Source organism: Ctenocephalides felis, unplaced genomic scaffold, assembly GCF_003426905.1.
Source record: "Ctenocephalides felis isolate EL2017-DRISC unplaced genomic scaffold, ASM342690v1 CF-g0.4_SCAFFOLD_01886, whole genome shotgun sequence".
NCBI classification, from domain to species: Eukaryota; Metazoa; Arthropoda; class Insecta; order Siphonaptera; family Pulicidae; genus Ctenocephalides; species Ctenocephalides felis.
In genome coordinates this window covers 133,884,110-133,908,064 of record NW_020538040.1, presented here as the reverse complement: position 1 = coordinate 133,908,064, position 23,955 = coordinate 133,884,110, and the positions used below count along the sequence as shown (strand labels likewise).

At 29.5% G+C, this 23,955-nt stretch overlaps 2 protein-coding genes across 2 annotated transcripts in view; one reads left to right on the top strand and one right to left on the bottom strand.

The window, feature by feature from the left end:
- Nucleotides 1–23,955, bottom strand: part of LOC113375578 (trypsin-1-like) — a gene marked incomplete in the record, with an annotated part of 382,748 nt that overhangs the window by 299,696 nt on the left and 59,097 nt on the right.
- On the top strand, nt 9,088–23,657 carry LOC113375933 (acyl-CoA desaturase-like). Its single transcript, XM_026615870.1, has 6 exons — nt 9,088–9,301; nt 11,222–11,352; nt 17,664–17,869; nt 19,655–19,840; nt 20,110–20,305; nt 23,310–23,657. Exons 1-6 carry the CDS (start codon nt 9,088–9,090, stop codon nt 23,655–23,657), a joined length of 1,281 nt encoding a protein of 426 aa, XP_026471655.1.

The following is a 23,955-nucleotide window of genomic DNA, read 5'->3' as shown; positions in this document are numbered from 1 at the left end:
ACACAGATTTTCTAAATCCCCGCGTACCTCAGAAAACTTCGACAAAAATCGAATCAGGGAGCATAGGACTTTTTGAAGTTAATTACAAGATTAATTAAACTAACAAAGTTTGAAATAAAATATACGCGGTATATTAGAAATAATCCGAAGATTTTTTGCTTGTCAACAAAAACCCTTGAAACTTATTGCTCCTCACTTTTTTCACAGAACAACGATTGAAATATATATATATATATATATATATATATATATCACTAAAAATAGTAGGATGCATACGTTAATGATTGAACAATTTAATTTATTCTATTGGTCACTAATGAACTATTCATTGAATTCTTAATTCAGTGTTAAAGTTGTAGCTCTTGCAGAGTTCATTAAATTTTAGTGATTGATTTTTCATTTAACGGCTCTTGAAATATTCAAATTTAATTGCTTGAACTTGCAATACTTAACAATACCATTTTTTTTCTAAACAATTTCCACCAAACAGCGAAAAAATCGCAAAGTATTCGAAAAGTCGCTATTTATAGAATGCCAACATTTTGGTTTCTGTTAATAAACAAATGAAACATACTTAGAATTGTAAATATATCTGTAAAATACGTATGATAATACTTAGGTGCAAGGTTAGAATAAAATTTATATATGGACTGCTCAGTGCACACATTCCACTTAAAAAAAAAACTGAGATATTAGTGCGAAATTAATACAATCATACCTTTTTGTATTTATAATAATTTTTCGGAAAAATAAAAATTATCACTTCGAAACGGATGATTTTTTGTCCACTGAATAATAATAAGTCATTTATTTCAAAAGACATTTTAATTGACAAACCATATGATTGTTTAGCAAAGAACAAGGTCTCGTAGATCTTAATAAAATTCATCTAGTTTTATAAAGAACATCAAGAATGATACAAACTTTGAAACAATAACATACTAAAGTTCATGTACCCGGCAATACAGGAATATTAAAACTGTTTTAAGTCTATTGAAACTTGCTCAAAGTGCGGAAATAAGAGCTAAGTCAAATGAAAAGAAATTTCTGGCCAGTTGAAATAGGTATTTACCTATTGATTCAAGATTTGGTTATTATTGAGTCACGTGTAAAAAAAACGATAGATAGTTGGTACAATATAAAAAAATGTAAAAGAAAGCGACATGTTAGCTATATCAAATGTTTCACCAAGATTTTATATCAACAAAGTCATTAGAATCACTAACAGAAAAGTAACCATCACAGGGTCTTCAGTAAATTGGCCAAAAATGAGCTGGATAATGTTAGGAAGAACCAAGTCCAATCTTATACAATTTAAATATGACTATAATGAAGATACGGATTGTGAAGCCATTAATATAAACAAATCGAATAATATACATTAGTTTTATTATATTCCAAAGCTAAAACTTTGATAAAGGAAAAATTGAGAGACATAAAAGACTTGCCAAAATTCATGCCTCCCGTTAATCATAAATACTACAAAAACTGGATGAAAATTTTACTTGATAAATCATCACAGAACACAGCTGATGGAGAAAATATTGTTTTTAATATTACTGATTAATTACAAATAACATATATTATGACAGTTATATATAATATTATGAAAAAGCTTTAACACAAATGTGTAAGAATTAGGTTTATTAATTTTTTCAGTTGACAAATTGATCAAATCAAAACTTTAACTTTATTGATAATTATACATGTAAGCTATATATGTTTTTATACGTTCTACATTATATTTTTTAATTTATATTATACCAAGAATTTTTAAAAGCAATATACATTACTTCATTGCTTTTGTCCACTTTCTGATTTTTGGAGTTAGTCATTGTGTGCACTGAACGGCTCATATAGAGGACAGCGAGGCTTAATGGTCCGCGAGTAAAAAGGTCCACCACCGATATCTCAAAAACAAGTAGAGCTAAGATTTTTTAACAACAATATTTGAAAGTGGAGGGCAAACAATGCGAAACAAGCCATCACCTTGATTCTATGACCTTGCTATCGGGAAATAAACGGCAATGATTGAAATCCCTAACAAAAGTACTTTCTTGTTTGGTTGTGAGCGCTATTTAGGGGGGTCCATTAATCACGTGATCGATTTTTTGTAAGGATTTTTGGACCCCCTCCTCCCTCTTGCTCATACGTGGTGATGTTTGGTTTACGGGGCCTTAATATGATTTTAAGTATGTATTATTAAATTGTGTTATAAGATGTACTGTTAATATTAAATTAGATTCAACAATTTTTTTATATAACCTCAATAAAACTTGCATGTGGATGGGGTATAAAAAGCCATCCATTTGAGCCTTTGCTCTCTAGAATAATGAATTAGCTAGAAATTTTACTAAACATAGTTAATTGTTAATATTTGTTAGCTTAATGTTTGTTATTTGTTGCAATGTAATTAGTTTGGTTCCCACAATATCATTGCTCAAAGTCAAATTGCATTTTTGTGCCCCGCCCTACTCTATATACATACCCACATACTATTTAAAATTATCAGAATAGCTGTTATTATTATTTATGATTTTTAAATTTCTGAACTAAATTTTTCCTTTTTTTTCGTCAAAAATTATTTATAGGTACTAGTTTTCAATAATATTATTGAACGGTTCCGGAACATGGGATGTCCTCTTCTTCAGGAACTATTAATAACAAATAATAAATATTATATATTTATAGACTTCTCAATATCAATACGAATCGAGTGTTTGGGATAAAACTTCTAAATACATAACATATTCTGATATATGGCTAAAATAAAAAATATTTTTATAATTTAAAAATGTGTAAAATAAAATTAGGTTATTTATCATTTTTGAAAAACTTAAAAAAAGGAAAGTTTTTGATTGTACCAATTTTAAACCGTTTTAGGTTATAAAATTTCTCGTATATAATATAGCTGATGCGATATTTTAAGATTAGCAGAAAATTAAAATAATATTGGTTGAAATATACAAAATCATATAATACAAAAATAAATTACGAAACTTTTCTCATAATTGAACGGAAGCTAGAGAAATCGCGTAATGTAATACATTTGTGCAAAATACTTTTGTTAGGTTACCCCATCCGCCTTTACATTAATTAAATGAGCTCTGTACACTAAAATAAAAATATACTCGTATCTGGATGAAACTGACAAAGAATTTTCAATTTCGCACAACTAAGAATTCTGTTATGAACTACTGTTTCTAGACTACTGGAATTGCAATTTGCTAATGAAATAGACGACGGTGACATTTCAATAGAAATATCCGAGTTCCGAACAAATATCCAAAGGCAAACAAATATCCTGACTTGTGCTTGATAAACAAAACTATGAAGATTTAAAAAAAAAATCATAATTCAGATTACATTCCAAATTTTCGATATCTTAACAAATTAAGATTAATTCTATAACATCGTTAAGATAATCAATATTAATATCTATGAAATTTTTGCTTTTCATTTACATATATGGGCTTATATATAATTAGGTTTCCCTAATTTTCTGGATGCAAATTAATAATTCGGTTATACAGGGTTAGCATAGTATTTAAAATAGTTTATTTGGTTTTAATTAAATACGTTTTTTGCTTGAACGAAGTATATTATTATAATCTTATAATGTTTGTGTTTTAATATTTTTAGTGCATAATTTTTTCCTTGAAAAGTAGTGTTTTGTGACGCTAGAACATATCTTCGATCTTTATATAGCTTTCCATAAAGAATCCTAATTGACTTAGCGTCCTTTCAGTTTTGGTCGTGTAGAATACTTATTAAACCGCCCAAATCCATCTTCTACTCAAAACATAGCAGAACCCAATATATACAGTCCACCCTACTATAACGCGGTACTCTGGAAACGCGGTCACCAAACTACGCGAAACTGGAACATGCCTCTGATAACACTGTACTTGCTATAACACAGTTCTCGCTCAAAAGTCCTTAAATTCTTCCCGCGCAACCTATGATTGACTTTAGTAATCAGACATTTTACAAGAAATTTATATGAACATGTTAGTACAATAGTACTTAAAAAATTGAATTTAATTTGTTGGAAAATCAAATATTAAATTGAAATTGAACGCGGTGCAAATGAATGATATGAGTTGCACTAATGAGATTCTTTTTAGCGCTCGTCAATACAACGCACCGCGATAAGTGCATACCGCGTAATATGGAAACCGTATTATAAGGAACTCGGATTTAACGTATATACCAGGTAAATTTGTACTTCATTTTTTTTTTTGAAACCGTCTATCGCGTTGTATAAAAACCGTACTATAAGAAACTCAGAATTAATATAAATCGCAGCGTTCATACTAATGGTTCCAATGCGTTGTCGACCAGCTTCCAACCCCAGTCTTTAGGGTCCAGCTGGTTACCAAACTGCACTTGAACTTGATAATATACCCAAAAAAGATGTTGATGAACAGCTACTGAGGTTGGTGGAAGACAAGTTAATTGTACTTGCTTTTTATTGCAAGTATATTTATGGAACACGCGTATCGGAACTTCTCTAAGAAAAATGTTTTTTCTTAACACACTATTTTGCAAATGCAAAAAAGGATGAAGTGCCAAATGTGGTTGCAAAAAAGTTAGACTCTTTGTACCCTGGCGTGTCCTCATTGATCGAGTTCTAATGTTGAGCCGGCAACTGTAAAGGACTGTTTTGATACCAATGGGGAATCGCTGTTACAACAATTCAATTATACTCTAAGTGAAGAAGAAGAAGATGAAAAAAAAATCAAGAAAAACGAGAAGTACAGGATGTAGAGACTTGAAAAATATGACTCCCAGGAATAAATTTAGTTGCTTTTTTATCGTTACCGCCTTTAGTTTTACCAACCGAAATCCACAAATATTATTTTGCAATAGTTCCTCAACAAACAAAATCACAACACACCCGCGAAATAGGTCTACTGGAAAAACAACGTAAAAACGCGCTAAGCACACTACCTCGTAGGTGGATTTTAAACGTACGTAAGTCGTATATCTTTAAAACAGTGGCTTTGAGCAAAAAAGAATTGATCCATGTTTATATTACAATATTGTAAAATATAATATGTGACAATAATAGAATTTATATTAAAACCTTTTGCGGCAATATCTAGTTATAAAAGTCATTCATAGGTCATTCACGGAAGGAAACCGAATTGAAAACGTTTTACTCATCACATCACAAAAGCAACATTTGACACAAATTTTAGATACAATATTTTTTCAAACTTCGATGAATTTTTAAAATTAAACTACTTGCCGTAGGGCCATAAACTTTAGTATGCAAAAATTAATCAGCACGAGTTGCAAATAATATCTTTAGAATAGTTTTTGAATTTTTAAAACCGATTCAGAACTTTTGGCTAGACGTTAAATTTTAGGGCGGATTTTTTTACTTATCTACTAATTACAAAGAAACGGCTTGGCTGATCGACGTGCAAAACTGACAAACGATACTCCTTCAAAAAAACGCCCAGCCCAGTCGGGTTTTGAGAAAACATCAAAAATCTGTTCACGCACACACATACATTTTTTGGTCTCATTCAGATCAGAATGGCTTGAAACGACAACAAAACATAAAATTAACAAATCAGATTTTTTGACGAAAAACAATACTAACGAATAACGTTTAAAACTGAATCACATAGAACAAACTCCACCTCAAAATTCTTGCACAATGTTAGGCATATGTTAGGATATGTAGTACCAGTTGTTAAAAATTTTACAAATTATTAAAAAATTTATTAATCACTCATCAATTTATCGTTGAACGAACTCCAAATGAATTCAAATTTATAGTATCCAACGACATTGTTTTAATCAATATTGAGACTATTCGCAGACGCAATTTGCAAAGAAACAAAACTACTGTGTAAAATGAATGATTGAAAATCTATGAATATAATTATAGATGCCAGAAACTTAGAATCAGGCTGATATAAAAAGCGGACCATTGCTTTGGAAGTCATTATCAAGTCATCCATTGTTCGAACTGGTGCTGAATACAATTGTTCGGTGCTTTTTTGGACAAGTTTGTTATTAATAATAAACATAAAGGTTAGTTCATTTTATTTAATATCAATTTATTCTGCGTTTATGGAACCGGTTAAAATATATTATATTGTTCGTGATAAGTGTATCGGACGTTTCTCAGTGTAATTCGAGGAGAAAATCTCGACTTTTGTGATTTTAAACGTAAAACACTTAGAGGGATCGAAGGTAAAAATAAAAATGCATTTTTTATCTGTGTAAAGAACTGTCAAGCCCTATTTTCATCATATCATAAAATATATGTGACAAAATAAGTTGTGCTTTCTTCTAAACAGACATATATTTATAATTTTTCTTCCTTGCGCAAGCTGATATTCTACTATAGTTGTAAATTCGAAATAAAAATTGTTTAAAAAAAAGTACCTAATATAAAATATTAATTACCAATTTTGTATTATTTCTAAAAAATCAGTTTACGTCTTTTTAATGAATTTAATCATAACAGATACCATTATCGCATCAATAAAAATTGATAATGCATAATATTTAAAATCAGAGAACCTTTAGAACCGAATGATTTAAATTTATTAAAACAAAGTATGCCATATTTTTTGGTGCAATGTATTTATTTATTACATTATCAATTTATTTTAAGCCATTGCATAGTAATATTATTGCAATGATTTTTAATGTATTAATGTAACAACAAGTAATAGGAGAAAAAATCTCATGTCAACTAATTAAAAGTTGGCTGAGAAATCACAACTTATATGTTCATCGATACATAAACAACTTAAAAAAATTAAAATTAATTTGTAATTTTTTTAAATTTCATAATTATTTAATATATAAAGATAAATTAAATGAGGAATTAATACGTTTAACCCTTCCCCCTCGAATGACACCGCTCCGGCGGCAAAATACGCACTAATACTGCAATTAGCGAGTAGAAAGGTTTAAACGTATTAATTCTTCATTTAAATTATCTTTATGTATTAAATAATTATAAAATATAATATGAATTATTTTTAATTTATTTTAAGTTGTGAATTATTGAAAGAACTAGGAAGGTCTAGTGTAGGAGTTTCTGCAAAATGTCTATTGTTGCACTAATTGGGCGTAAAATTTAAACTTTGGTATGATTGTTAACAAAAAAAAAAATAGTAAAAAAAAAATTAACTGATGGTATAATTGTTATTTATAAATAAAATTATGGAGCAAATAAAATAAAAATAGAACATTGGTAACCAAGACAATAATATTGAATACTCTTCCCAGTTAATGTTTGATAGTGAATAATATTAACATTTCCCTCAAATACGGACTTTCAAAATCCTTTTTTTTTTAAATACGTTCTATGTTTATAACATTAGATTGAACTCTTATTGAAACCGAATATAAAATAACAGTAAAAAAAATATATACTATTATTTACTATAATTATTTATAAGTAGAAAAGAGAATAAATATCATCCTAGTATACTAAATTTCTGCACAGTTATGATTTAGATTTAGTAGTCATTTCGGCCGAAAAGACAAATACATGTATCAAACATCCCATTAAAAACAAAATTAGAATTGATATTTTCAAAAGTGTAATTATAACTTAAACATTTTGTAGTATTGTGTTTATTCGGCTCAGATCAAGATTTTAACAAGTGGCAAAGTAACAAAGACATCTATAATATTTTTTAGTTACTAATATTATTTTTTTAATATTTCAAGTGATGTTTTAAAACATAATATGAAATCAAAATTTTATTAAAATTAAAAATGAAACATCAAATATTAAGAACAGTTAAGATTCCTTTTGATAGTTGCACACTTTTATAATAAGAACTATTTGATGGATGCACACTTTTTTTACTACTACAATAAGAATTATATAGCCGTAGTCTAATGCTTTAATTATATTTATACTCCATTTAAACATTAAAAATATGCATAGGCATCGCCATCAACGACATCTGACATCACCACTATCAACGTCAATTTTGATATAGTTATCAGTATCATCTCTAACATCACCAACATCATTTCCTTTAACTTGCTATGAACCTAATTTTTGTTTTACATCCGAAAATATTAGGGAAACAAAAAATCATGTAACTCTCAAGTCACAGCGGACTATAATGTTAGCACTTCTGTGTAGGTAAATGTTATTTCAGATTAACAAACCTAGAAAAGGTCTTGACAACGTTATATAGTTTAATTTATGCGTCATCTCACAAAAAAGCCATAATCATTTGGTAAAATATCAAAAAATTTAGAATGTAACCTAAAAGTCAAAAGGGCCCATAGATGGTTAATAATATGGTCATAATCATTAATTCATAAGATTAAAGTCATCGTCATCAACTTTGATATCACATTAATCACAGATGATATCATCTTTCATATTGAAACTATTATTATATTCATTATCATTGACATCGCAACCACTATCATCTTTGATGTCGCTATCATTGTTATCTTTTACAACGGCACCATGATCTTTGGCATAAAAATTTCTAACAAATTTGGATTCGCCAATCACGTTAACGATCTTCTACATCGCCATAATCATCATCTTTGACACCACTAACAATTATTGTCTTTGACTTCGCTATCATGTTATCTATGACATTTGCCACCATGCCACCATGATATTTGGCATCAAAATGATCATGCCATCAACACTTTTGGAATCGCCATCATCACCATCCTCTAAATCGTCATAAGCATCATCTGTGATACAACCAACCATTATCGTTTTTGACGTCGATATCATTGATATCATTGACATGATGATTATTGCCATCAAGATCATCACCACCACCACCAGCACATTTGAAATCGCCATCATCACCATCTTCTACATCGGCATAATCATCATACTTTACACCACCAACTATTATCGTCTTTGACGTCGCTATCATTATTTTCGACATAATCACCATGATCTTCGACATCAAAATCATCAATGCCAACACATTTGGAATCGCCATCACAACGCCATCATCAGAAAATTGACACAATCATTATCATAGCGCCATTTTTATTACAACGTCTGTTTGTCAACTCATGAAACAGTTTTTAAAACATTAACATTTTTTTTTAAAGATGGCTGAAACGAAAACAATCAACACGAACAACAACAATCAAGAGAAGGAAGGTAAAAAAATCTTGCTACCATCGCAAATAGGAACTGATTATAATTACAAACATAAAATCGTGTGGTTTAACACCATTGGATTCCTGTATTTACATTTACTTGCTATTTATGGAATCTACCGAGGTCTCACTGGAGCAGCATACTTCTCAACCATTGCATGGAGTGAGTATAACGTTGGAAATCTCAATGATGTAATTTTTAGATCAGGCTGTGTGAATGTCAAATTTCCACTTGATATATATCCTTCTGCTCATAGATTTTTATATGATCTGAAGTCAAAATCGGTTCTCGTGGGTATAGTTGCACATAACATAAAAAAATGTCAACAAACTATTCGAGTATAGTTAAATAGCCAAAAATGGATTGGACAACTACTGCGTTGCCATCCAATCAGAAATCAATTACTAAATGACCTAGTATAATAGATTGTGACTAAAAGTATAACAAAAAAAATATTTTTTATCATTTTTCACTGTTTCAATTTTATCAATCAAGCTCTACAAAATTTTAACGTAATGCACTCTAATTATATGCGGGAAAACCGAAAAATTATATAAATTACAACTGGAGCCCGACATTTTTTTCGATTCCGTTGGCAGATAAAATAAAATCTAAGTAAAAAATTTTCTCTTGGTTATGTCATAAATAATAAAAAATAAGAAATTAACAGTTAATTATAAAAAAGGGAATTCTAACCGAAGTCAAATTCTATTCAGGGAAATTTATTATCCTCGATTAGGGTGAAATATTGCCTATTGGAATGCAAATTCGTAATCGTAATCAATATACATATTTTTGTTTATTTTATAAACTTATTTATTTAACTCACTATATAGCAAAAAATAAGGTTGTTGTGGCCGAGATCGTTAACTCTGGCAATCTGACATCGTGCTATGTCCATTTCTAATTAAAAATATATTTCAAAATATGTTTCCAATTAAAAATAAGCCCATCTCGGGCACTCCGGTGTGAAATGGAAATGTAAAAAACTCCTACATTACTTCTTCCCTGAATCGACTTGGAGTTTAACTCATCTCACGGACCTGCCTTAGGGCAGTACCCATTATCATAACAAAAAATGTAGCATTTAAATTTACAATTGCTTTTGATGCCATCTGAGGCCATTAACTGGGCTGTCGTTAATTACAATGTTGTTAGAAAAATATGATTATTAAAAAGAAATAAATATTATTATAATAGAGACTATATGTATTGCTATAAATATTTCATAGTACAATACGGTAGGCTCATTTAAAAACAAATGTCAAATTTATGCTGCACATTTGATCAAAGCCAGAGCAAGGTCAAGCAAAAATTACAAAAAGTTAAAAGCTTTAAACAAAAGCACAAATAACTTGTGAGTTTTTGCACACAAGAAAAAGAAAAGAATAAAAAAAATTACGTCTGCATAAATCATTTAATACGATCTGAAGATTATGATCAATAAACAGCAGCAATAAAAATCATTTAATATATTAGTATGGAAAAATCCGGTTTAATAATCTTATGTTTAAGTCTATTTTTACTTGAAGTAACTCGATTATTTCCCTTGTGACTCCAAAACAGATGGATTCACCTTTACCAAAAACCAATTGAATTTGCGCACTAAAATCACGAATGTTTTGTACAACCATACATTGTACGCGAATGTTGATGACATTGGTCTAACTGTCCTCTTAAAAACGTGGTAGATGAAAGAACTTTAAGACAATTTTTACTAACACTTCCATAACGAGAAACAGGTACATTGAAACGTGTACAATGTATGTTTTTAAATGTTTGAACCTTGGATATGTATATGGCAAATACTTGCTTTTATCCCCAAACTGAGGGGTTTTCCGCCATAACTAAAACGTGTGGACCACCTTTTCAAAAATATTTGCATCATTTTTGGAAAACTTAGAAAAAAACATATCCAAAAAAAAAATTACATCCATACATACGAACATCCACATAATTCGCTTACCTTGAGGACAACCTTCAATTCCTCGGATTGGCCTCGAAAGTTCTGTTTTTCATTATATTGAAATTAGTGAAATGAGTGCACTACCTGGTAGTAAATTACCAATTTCTATCTTCTAGTGATCTTTGTTGGTTGGTTTTCTGGTGAAGGAGTAACAATTGGAGCGCACAGGTTGTGGACTCACAGATCCTTCAAAGCAAAACTTCCTCTAAGACTGGTACTGCTAATTCTTCACACGGTTGCTGGTCAAGTAAGTAATATAGAATATAATATTGTACAAAAATAAATTATAATAATTATAATTATAATAATTTATGACAAAATGTGATATAATAATAAAATATCTACATATATATATAAATAAGTCGGGTTTTGCTTCCTGACGATGTAACCCCAGAACGCACAAACCGATTTCGACAATTTTTCATTCGTTGAAAAGGTCTCGAGCTCCGCAAGGTTTATAGCTAAGAAAATTAGTAGTGCATGCCATCGTGCCTTAATGCAAATTGCTGCAACTTCACGCACCGTAATTAGAAATTCGAGTAATGACGTTAGAGAATTATCAGAATTATGCTTGGTTATGTCAACGAGCAATTCTTCCCGCAAAGAATAATGATTGATGATGAAAAATTGCTGGCGATTTGGTGACATACCAATGATTCCGACTGGTCTTCCGTTCGACTTCAAACGATTGCAATTTCCAGTTCGCCTTGCGTTCGCAATAACAAGTCGCAAGGCCAATCGCTTAGTGTTTACGGGATAAATTTCAAATAGATCATTTAGAAAATCACATGGGCAGTTATACGTTGCCTGTTCACGAGCTGGGAAACTATCCGCTTTGTTTGTGTTAACGTCAGACCAATAAACAAAAAATGTGGTATCAAAGAGCACTTCAATGAAACGGATAATTTGCGGATTCACTTTCATTTATTTAGAGAAGTTCAACTAAAAAACACTTCATTTTTGTAATCGAAATAAATTCATTACTGTTGTGTAATAAAATCAAATTCTTCCTTTTCAAATATAAAACAAACAAAAAATTTCTTAATCTTTCTCACGAAAACATCTGGTGGAGAAACGGAGTTCGTCGGGGTTGCTAGTATATATATATATATATATAAACTGAACTGAAAATCTATTTATTAATTGTTCATAAAAATTAATTAATTTTTTCATTTATAATTAATTTATACGTTTCAAAAGTGTTCTTAAGTACTTAAAATATGATTGCTTATTTAAAACTAATTTTAGTTTTAGTTAAGATTAGCAATCAGGATCCTGAAAGAAACTCTCCTGATCCGAAACGTAGAATATGTTTATAAACAAAAAATTGAGTAAACAGGCTTTTAAGTCATATAAATAAAATTATATCACAAATATATAATAGAAGTGGTCCTTCATATAGATATTTTTGAACTTTTTCCCTCCCAGGGACTCAATGCTTCCAAAATGATAAAAAAAATCTCTGAAAGTTTTTACTCTTAATATTAACTTTAAGATAGTCCGCACTCCAACCAAAGTTTCTCATGGAAATAACATGACTAAAATTCGATTTGTTTTTTAAAAATTATATAACTTATAACTTGGCGACAAGTGAATCAAAATTTTGAGAATAACATTGTATTTACTTATTTTGATCATAAATAAGAAAAATTACAAGATACAATTGATAAAATAAGTATTTACTTAGGAAGAAAAGCCAAGAAACTTTGGTTGGAGTGCGGACTATCTAAAAGTTAATAATATTAAGAGCTAAAACTTTTAGAGATTATTTTTTGTCAATTTGGAAGCATTTGAGCCCCTAGGAACAAAAACATTTAAAAATATCCATATTAAATACCATCGAAATATATATAAGGTGGTCCTTAATATGGACAGTTTCAAATTTCTTTCCAACGGCTCAAATGCTTCCAAATTGATAAAAAAAAATCTCTAAAAGTTTAAGCTCTTAATATTATTAACTTTTAGCTAGTTCGCAATTCAATCAAAGTCTCATATGGAATTAGTATAAAAAAAATTTTCAAAAATTTAAAAAAATGTTTTTTAGATATAACTTCTATAACTTCTACAGCTTCTATGTAATTTTGATTACTGTTTATTAATTAATAAAAAAAAAAAGTTATAACTTAGCGACAAATGGATCGCAAAGTGTTTTAATGAAACATGACAATTTATGTCATGTTTCATTAAAAATTCGATGCTTTTTATAAATGTATTTTTTCGAAATAAGGCAGTGGATAAATTTATATTGCATATATGAATTTATCCCCTGCATGTTCCAAATTTTTTAATAACCAAAAATTAAAACTCACGATTCAAATAAATTTATTGAATATTATGAATCGTATAAAATGCATCAGCCACTTCTTGTCCTAGCCTTATTAATTTGCAATTTACGATTTGTTGTACAAAAAATTGTTGTTACTAATATATAGAAGAGTTTTAATTTTTACAAATTTTAATCTTAGCAATAAAATAAATAGTATATAATATCAATTTAAGCTATTTTAATGAAAACACGTCAGAATTTGGATACTAAATTTAACAAAAAAATATGGACAAAAAAGTTCTTCAAACGTATTTCTTATTTAAATTATTTTTGTGTTTAGAAATAAAATAATTCAAATAAAATACAATAAATATAAATTATGAAATTTCGAAGTAGAAAGTTTAAGAAATTTAGAAAATAAAAAAAATATTACCATGTGTTTTTATATTGTCGAAAAAATATTGAACAAAGAGTAGTAAAGTTAGTTAAAATAAAAATTATTCTAAAAATACTCATAGTTAGAATAATTTGTAGAAATTTAGTAAACTAGGGCAGCATTTGTACGTTACTTTTTAATTTTGCTTAGCAACAACTTCAATATTTTTTTATAATTAAGGTAGAACATAAAATAAATAGTAAATACCAGAATTTTTTAGATAAACCTATTGCATATTTTTTTTAAAAACCGTCAGGCCTATCTTCATTTTTCGTAACTTCGAGGGGAAACGGCTGCAATAGATTAACAAATATTATAGATATACTATTAAGGTTACTCGCAAACCTTAAAAATCAGTTTTCTAAAAAAATTTGAATGTTGTTTATTTATTTAATCACAATCAAACTATAATCATTTTTCCTCAGTCTTCTTCTCGGTCAATATTTCAAACTATAAACTTTGTGCATGACTATTTTTTGTTAAAGTTTTTTTTTAAATATTGTAAATGGAAACCTCATTAAAAATCCAAGCATGATATACCAAAATTACAATTTCAAATTAAACGCAAAACCTATCTAGGTCATTGATTATTCAACTCTTAGACTTTTGACAAAAGTTGAAACATTATCATTATGTAAATATATTATTTTACCTAACCCACGGGAATTCACGGTATAAAAAACAATAAAAATTTATTTTGAAATTTATTCATTTAATTTCAATTCAACAATACCATTGTTAACACTAAATTTACATAAATTTTTCCCAATACCCAATACCACTGTCACTGAAAATAAATCTTTTTTTTTCGACAAATAAATTGATGATCTAGTAGCAGAAACCATTTTTATAATAAAATTCATAAGTATTTGCAGAAGCTTTTTATACTTTAATTGTGCATACTATTCGTAACTTAATAACACTCTATCATTGAATAAAAAAATATTAGTGTAATTATTTACAAAAAAAACTTCATGTTTTATGGCGTAATAGCTTTCTGGAAGCACCGTTTGTGCTACATCGATATTAAAATATTTAAACGTTTCGAGGTATAGTGGTAAGAGACTTGCAACCACATTTTCATTCCAACAAGTATCAAAAATAGAGAGGACGGCCATCGGTTTATCTTCCAATAGTTAGATAGTAAAGTGATTGCTGTTCAAATAAATAAATTAAAAGAAATAACTAGCGGTTCATGGCATCGTGCCTTAAGGCAGATTGCTGAAACTTCCCGTACTGTTCAAGGAATGAACATTCAATAATGAATTAAAATTGTTTTAGATATTTTCAAATAGATTATTTAATATAAATACTGTAAATTTATAATAGCTCATTAAATTGGGTGACAAACTTATTCTACAAACAACTTTTGTATATGTTTACAAGAAATTTTGTTAAATTTTTTGAAAAATTTGATTTTTTGGTAATTTTGAATTTCTTTCAAAATTTTGAATATTTTTTAAAAGTTCGAATTTGTTTTGGAGTTTTGAAAGAAAATCGATTTTTTCAATTTTTTTGAGAATTTGGAAGTTTTTGAAAACATTAAATTTTTTTTGAAGATTTCGAAATATTCTAAAATAGTTGTAAGAAATCGATTTTTTTAATTTAGATATTACTTAAAATTTTTCAAAATTTAGATTTAACTATGAAAACTTTCGAAAATTTGAATTTTTTGAAACTTAGATTTTTTTTGAAAATTTTCAAAATTACGAAACTTTTTGTAAAGCATTTTTTCCACGCCGTCTCCACAAGCAAAACATTTTTTGAACCAATCTGAATCGTTCTCTCAAAAAACGAATGACCTTTTTTATATCCTTCACACTCCGAAACGGCTAGACGCGCTTTTTGCAGAAACGTATGGCGATCGAGTATGAACCAAATGTTTTTTCCATCATTCAAATCGGCTATTCCATACTGTCGAAAATGCCGAAAACACACATATAAATTGAACTTCAAAATTAAAAATCTTGGTACGGAACCCAAGAATATTGACACAAAAAGTGTACACATTATTAAAATCTCTAAAAAATATCTGATAATTTGATGTGCATATGTAATGATCATTTTTGGCCGCCAAATGGCGTCTTTTTACTTTTTTTTATTGAAACTCTAAACGCTAGACATGCCTTTCCAAAAAATTTGAACAGTTCTTTGTTTAGTCAATACAAATAAATTGAATTATTCAAATTGGATGCTTCGTTTTTCCAAAAACTGAACTAACATTTTTTTAAAATACGAATCAGACAAGTGGTGCACGGCATCGTGCCTTAAGGCAAATTGCTGGAACTTCCCGTACTGTAATTAAATTTTTAATTTTTTTTATAACAATTTTCTTTTGAGAATTCTAACAAAATTTTTAGAATATTGTTTTTCATTAAAAATTTTAATTTTTTTTAAAGCGCGTAAGCATCGCATTGTATTCTTTGGCGATTAATCGTAAGTCTTGGTACGGAATCCATAGGAATGGAAAACAAATTTGTTCTGAACTCAATATAGAAAGTATCTATAAATTTCATATGCATATGTAAAATAACCAAGTTATTTTTTTTTCTCTGTACTTCCGAAACCGCTGGACCTGCCTCCCTAAAATTGTAATCAATTTTTCATTTCGCCAACACAAATAAAATGTTCAGATCATTCAAATCAGATAATCCATTTTCTCACAAACTGAATTGCCTTTGCCAAAAACTAAATCGGCACGTCTTTCTATCAATAGGAATCGAATTGAGTTATTCAAATCGAAAAAACAAAAAATTGCACCCAAACATATTTACATACACATAAGCACAATTATTTTTTCTAAGGTATGCCAAAATGTTTAAGCGGTCTTGAAACGTGAAGACATGCATAAATTTTCATTTTCGATTTTTTTGTGATTACTATAACTTACCTAACGAGAAGTTAATAAATAATATTTATTATTTAAAACATAAACGGTGTTAAATAAATTAATTAAATTTATACAATTTCAAATATTAAAATCAGAATATTAATTGAATATCTCATTGACTAGTTTTTAGTGAAGCGCATAGCATAATTTCAGTCCTAATCGATTATTAAGGCAAAATACCATTTACAACTAGTTAACTTCCAGTAAGGTCAATTATAGTAACTGCAAAATAATACAAATTGAATTTTTTTATATCTCTTTACGTTGCAGTACCTTCTGAACATTTTGGCAAACCTTAGAAAAAATTGATGTATATGTGTGCGTATGTGTATGTATACTACATACATATGAATTTTTCGCCCACAATTTCAAAAGCACAAATAAACCGATTGGAACGGTTCAAAAAAAACATTCGATTGCTATTAATGGGGAGACGTGCTGATTAGTTTTTGGCGAAGGCACATCCAGCCGGGAGCAAAAAGTGACAATAATGGCAATCTTGAGAGAACAGATGGTCTGATTTGAATGATTCAAAAAAACATGTTATTCGTATTAAAAAGTGAAGAATTAGTTAAATTTTTGAAAAGGCAGGTCCAGGGGTTTCGGAGGTCCAGTGAAAAAAATGACAAAAAAATGTCATTTGGCGGTCACAAAAACCCATTAGACAAATGCAAATCAAATTATCAGATATTTTATAGAGATTTTACTAATAAGTACAAATTTTGTTTACATTCCTATGGGTTTAGTACCAATGTTAACCGTTGGACAGCGACGCGCCGTTTACGCGCTTCTATGGTTTGTCTGAGCGCAATTATTTAAAAAAAAAACAACATTTTTTACAGAATTTAATGCATTTGAAAATTTTCACATTACGGTACGAGTAATTCCACCAATTAAGGCACTATGCCATGCATCACGAGTGTACTTTATAATTTACATTAACAAACCTAATTTTTGTTCCCCTAGAACTGTTTATGGGTTTGGGTCAGGGACCACCGTCAACACCACAAGTACTCCGACACCGACGCAGATCCACACAATGCCAAACGAGGGTTCTTCTTCTCACACATTGGATGGCTTATGACTAGAAAACATCCCCTGGTATTCCAATATGGTAAAAATATCGATATGTCCGATCTGGAAGCAGACAAATGGGTTATGTTCCAAAAAAGGTAAGAAAACGCATTTGATGCAGTGATAAGGGGCGTTCATTAATTACGTGAGCGAGTTTTTAAGGATTTTTGGATCCCCCCTCCCCCTTGGTGATACATGGGGATATTCAAAATTACCCCCCTCCCCCACCAAACATCACGTGTATTTTTAGTTACGTAATAAAACTGTATTTTTTTAATTTTTTTGAAAATATTGAATTTTCTTTTAAAAAAATCAGTTGAAAAATAAATACACATGATATCTTGCTATACCCCTGCCTCCCCCACGTGATATTTCGTGATATTTTGTCAGATTCTCCCTCCCCCTAAAAACCTCACGTGATTAATGGACGCTCCCTAAGTACTATTTCAATAATAGCATGAGTGTTTCAAGACATTATATTTTTATTTTACTCAATGACCCCTGCTACTTCAAATAGGGTAGGGTGAGGCACAAAGTCCAATTTGACTGTCAGTAACTATAATGTATAAACTAAATGAAGTACTTGAAAACGCATGACATTTATCAATCAAATAATTATCGAACTACGTTCAACATTATTCCCAGTTAATTCCCAATTGAAGAAATGTGCATTTTTACTACCTTTCTAAAATTTGTCAACAATCCATTTTGCCCCATGGGTGGGGTAAGAGGGGACGACCAGGGGGCAAACAGATCAAGCGTCCTTTTTCATTTTTAAAAGAATTTACGAAATAATAGCTACATTATTTAACCAATGTAAAATACAAATTTTATGGGAACATTTTTTGCGATGCTTTCATTGCATACAATCTTGATCTAGTATTTCGAAAGAACTATTCACCAGCAGAGGTCGAATAGCTATTAATTTAATTTCCTCTTTTAAAATTATCTTTATTAACTTAATTTATTTAGGTTTAGGTAATGGTTTAGTTAGTCCGGATTTATAAAAAAACTGTTGAATCTAATTTAAAAATAAAAAAACATCTAACACAACAAATAAAGTACACCTAAACATTATTATTAAAAAGAACTGCCAACAAAATAAATTATGGTATGAATATTGATACGTTTCCGTTGATCTCATGATAGCAACTTCGTAAGAATTAAGAAGATGGATGATGATACATATTTTGCCTTCTACTTTAAAATAGTAACATTAAAAAATTCTATACCTTGCTCGTTTTTGAGATAATGGTAATGAACCTTTTTACCCGCGGACCCTTAAACCAAGCTATACCGTATAGTGTAACCTTACAATAGAAAATTGGGTATTACACTCGCAACACAAGTAAGTACTATTCGCACAATAATTTTGTCACTAGACTGTTTTTAGATACAAAAAGTTCTCAGAAATTACTTATAATGACAAAAATTGGAATAGCAACAAAGTAATAAAACCTTATTTTAATGAAATTTTTATCTCACAAGAAGAGCCTTAAGCAAATCAATTTTGATCCACGTTTTGAATATCTGATGCCTAAGAAATTACGGTTAATTATGAATGTGCCTTTTGGCTGCAGGATGTATTTTAGATAAAAAAAATTCCAATTGTTCATCGAAATTCGTGCATATACTCTTGATCATCCATTTTATTTTGAATAAAGTTCGTAAATCGATCCAATTTTAAATTAATTTAAAGAAGTATTGTTCTATCCATATAATGTTATATGTTTATATGTGTAATGTTGAGAGTGAGAAAATATCTTATTTTGAATGAGTGATGATTGTCGACTTCACCACGATCATACTATTTATTAATAAAAAATGTATCTTAAAACGTTGTAATAAATGTTGTAATTTGAAACAAATGTTTGTCTTTTCAGATATTACAAAACTCTTTATATAATATTCGCAATTTTCCTGCCAACTATCGTTCCAGTTTACTTTTGGGGTGAAGATCCTTGGATGTCTTTGCTTATCGCTTATGTGGTGCGTTCAATAGTAATGTTAAATGCAACTTGGCTGGTAAACAGCGCAGCACATCTTTATGGAACAAGGCCCTATGATATGTGAGTAATAAAAAATAGTATATTTTAGATTTTTGCATTCTATATTACAAATAAAAAAAACTCATTTGAATTCGGAATGTCCGATGTCGATAATATCGTATGTATCATTAACAATGCACCCAAATTCAGTAGCAAATCCAGACCGCTCAAATACTTGGACATAGACTGTTAATATCGAAACATTTTTTTTTGTGTAATTACCATCAGAACTAGTTATTTCTCAATTTCATACATTACCGATTGACAATTCTCCATTAACCTTCTGATAGGAAATTACAACCAGTAGAAAATAAATTCGTCTCAGCGCTCTCCAACGGAGAAGGTTGGCACAACTACCACCACGCATTTCCATGGGATTACAGGGCCGCCGAATTGGGCCGCGATTGGAACTGCACGACCGATATAATCGACTTCTGTGCCAAACTAGGATTAGCATATGACAGGAAAGCGGCACCACTAAACATGGTAATTATTATCGTTATATTAATAGAGAATTATATCTGGGCGATCATTTATATCAACACGAGGTCAAGCTTGATCAGGGGTATAAGATAAACACCTAAATTATCTATTGTTATTTAATCTTATATATAAAAATGGAGCTCTCTTTCAAATGTCTTAGTAAAATTCGAAAACGGCTAAACCGATTTGGCCAGTCTTAGTCTTGAAAAATTCGTGCCAATCCAAGGTGAGATATTATTTCAAAATCGCGTAGAAACTTTACACTTTTAATTTGAAATTTTTTGTAGAAGCACAATTTGAATAAAACAATGGACGGTGGCAAATACGTGAAATGTCAAACGATTTTGACAGATGATGTTCAATGACATTTAATAGGATGTTCTCCGTGAATATTATTTAATTATGATTAAAATGTGGTAAGAGTTTCGTTTGTAGTTTTATTTATATACAAAAACGTTAGTAAACGGGCCGCAAGTGTTACTAGAGACTCAAAATATCAACTTTTTTGAAATGTTAATATGAAAATGCACTTTTTGGTATATTTTTCTCAAACACGGTGCTCTGAAATATCTCATTTGTATAATTACATACTCATTGGTATTTATAAAACATTTTCTAGGTTATATTATTTTTTATTTATGATATTTTAATTCAGAACCAAAATTTGGTATCGATCAAAGGGACATTTTGCCGAAAAACATTTTCTCAGTTATAATTTTGCAGAATTTATCGAAGAATAGATAGTAATATATGAAGGTCCGGGGTTAAAAAGCGACAGCGATGTGTCAAAAACCAGTAAAGTTAAGCATTGTTTAACAACAATATTTGAAAGTGTCAAAAACCAGTAAAGTTAAGCATTGTTTAACAACAATATTTGAAAGTAGAGGGAAAAAGATGTATAACCAGCTATAACCTTGATTCTTATGACTTTGCTATCTGGAGATAAACTGTAATCTTTGAAAATCCATAATAATATTTTTTAGTATTTTCTTCCGTTGATAGTTTTTTAGCATTATTTAAAAGTGTAATTACTTTGTAAAATACCTTTAAAACTAAAATAAGACATTAAACCTGTTTGCCACCTGGCCGTTCCAAGTTACCCCGTCCATGGGGTAAAAAGGTCTAGATAACATTTTTTTGAAAGACATCAAAAAAGCACATTTCTACAATTATGAAGTAGCTGGCAGTTTTACTGAACGTAGTCAAATAATTTTTCGTTTGAATTGTGTTATTTGTTGTGATATAATTGGTTTGCTTTTCATAATATAGTTTATATTTGCTCAAAGTCAAATTGGACCTTTGTGTCTCGTCCAGCTCTACATATATACTTTTTATTAAATTTACTTCAATTCATCGAATGTTACTTGAAACTTTTCAAAAAGCAGGCCAAAGAAAGAATACTTAATTCATTTTCTCTCTCTCCTCTCTCCTCGCAGAAATTTGAAAATTTTGTATAAGCTCAGTAGTATTATTTACAATACACAAAATCCAGAATCCAAATATCAATAAGTCAAAAGATTGCTTTATTTTTCATCAACAAAACTCAACAAAACCTCTGCAGTCAAGCGTTTTTCTCAGGTTGTCAGATAGAAAACCTAATATATTGAAATAAAGGGGGAATACAGTCCCCTTAACATGACATTTCTAAGTTTTTTTCATATTGCGAAACATTTAAAAAAATTCAGATCAGTAAAAAAAATGTTAAATGTAAAATTAATATTGGTTTATATTTTGAAAAGTAAGATGTTCATCTTATGAATTTATAAAATTCATGACTTCATAATATAACATAAGATAGGTACATGCAAGTACTTCAGCATATATTTTTAGTTGGAGTAGCATAGTTAAATTATTAAAAACTTGTAATACCTATTCATAAATCTCAATATTTATTGTCTTGTTTATTTATAGTAATATTAGAGCGGATGCATAATTAGACTCATTACAAAAAAATTATTTTAAATTAATATAACAAATTGAGTGACTAATGATAAGTTATAATTAGCAAGAACTGAGATTCAATGATGTTATTTATTTTATGAATTATGATATATTTTTACTTGATGTTTGGTTTACGTTTTTGTTTGAAACATTTTATAATATTTGTAATTGTATCAATTGTGCGCTGACAAACACACGCTTGTATGTCTTAAAGCTCGGCTCATTATTCAAAACTTTATTGATTTTTTATAATTAAACAAGTTTTCATAGCAATAATTCTTTTAGAATGTTCTAGTGGATCATAAACTTTATCGCCATGTAAAAACGCCAACTTTTTTCTTAACATTTGTTTACAAAAAAAACGACGCGGTGAAGCTTTATCTATCTTTTGATTAGTTTTTTATTTTTAAATGGTTTTATATTTTTTTATAAAACGTGGACAAAAAACTATTCATTTTCTGCAAATTATAAAGAAACGACTTGCCCGATCGTCGCGTAAAACTAATCAATGCCAGTACCTATCTAGTTACATCATAAAGCTTTCAAAATACATATACATATATACATGTACAAACTGTTTCCAATTTTGACCTATAACGATTCAGAATGATTCAAAACCTCAAGTAATTAATGTGCCAGAATTAAACCTTGGAATAATTCTGGCTATAAAACACTTTCGTGTTCTCAATAAAAAAAATCATTGTATGAAAACAAGAAGTATGAGAATAAAAATTATTATTATTATTGAATACAGAACATGAATTAGAAGGGCTTACAAATAAAGTTTAAATAGAAAAAAATGTCAAAGAAACTGTCCAAGAAAAATCATGTTAAATATAATATATAAACTTCGTTTCAGCAAAATATTGTTCGTTATCAAAAACTGAAACATTCACAAATATCGTACATGCATTAAAACCATAGAATTAGCGGTACCATAGAATTATAAAGTTGTACTTCGAAGCCATCAATCGCGCAGCAAACCTCGAATATTTAATTCGGAATTACTACTTATGTTTTGATCATACCCCAATCTTCTTTATACTTATGGTATTAAAAATTTCAGGTCATGGCACGAATAAAACGTACTGGCGACGGCACACATCCAAAAGAATCAAAGGCTGAAGCCGAAATTGTTCGAGAAGCCCCCACAGGGATTATAGATTCGACATCTGGATACCCGCTGATGCCAAGTGAATGGAACGCTGGAGAAGCCCCTCAAATTGATCCAAAGTACGAAAATTACACCAAAGACACTACAACCATGGTAATCGCACCAGATTTAGAAAAAGTTAAAGACAAATGCAAAAAACAACAAGGTGAAGATCAACTAATCACGGAAGTATGCACGGAAGCCCTAAAGAAACAAAATTTAAACGTCATTAGGAAACGAGAGATTGCATTAGTCGGCTAAAAAAATTTCATCCCCATTCAAATCATGAATTGAAAATTATACATTTTGAAGACATCTAATCACGTTTGAAGCAGATCGTCTAGCTTCTGATTCCTACATTCATAATCGAAATAAATATAACGAGGTTTTTCTTGTAAAGACTTTATTTTTGAAATGCCCATAAATTTGACTAAAATTATTTATTTCAAATGATGTTTAGCTCATCTAAATTATTAATTCACCACACACATTCTAAATATATATCTGCTTCACGTGAAATTTACCAAAAGTACTTTATAGATGATATGAACTAGAAATC

Bases quoted from the DNA above. Each gene is read 5' to 3' on its own strand.
- LOC113375933 (XM_026615870.1), top strand. From the start codon at position 9,088: ATGGCTGAAACGAAAACAATCAACACGAACAACAACAATCAAGAGAAG. The intron at 9,302-11,221 runs GTGAGTATAACG...TCTATCTTCTAG, and splicing joins CTTCTCAACCATTGCATGGA to TGATCTTTGTTGGTTGGTTT. The intron at 19,841-20,109 runs GTGAGTAATAAA...ACCTTCTGATAG, and splicing joins GGAACAAGGCCCTATGATAT to GAAATTACAACCAGTAGAAA.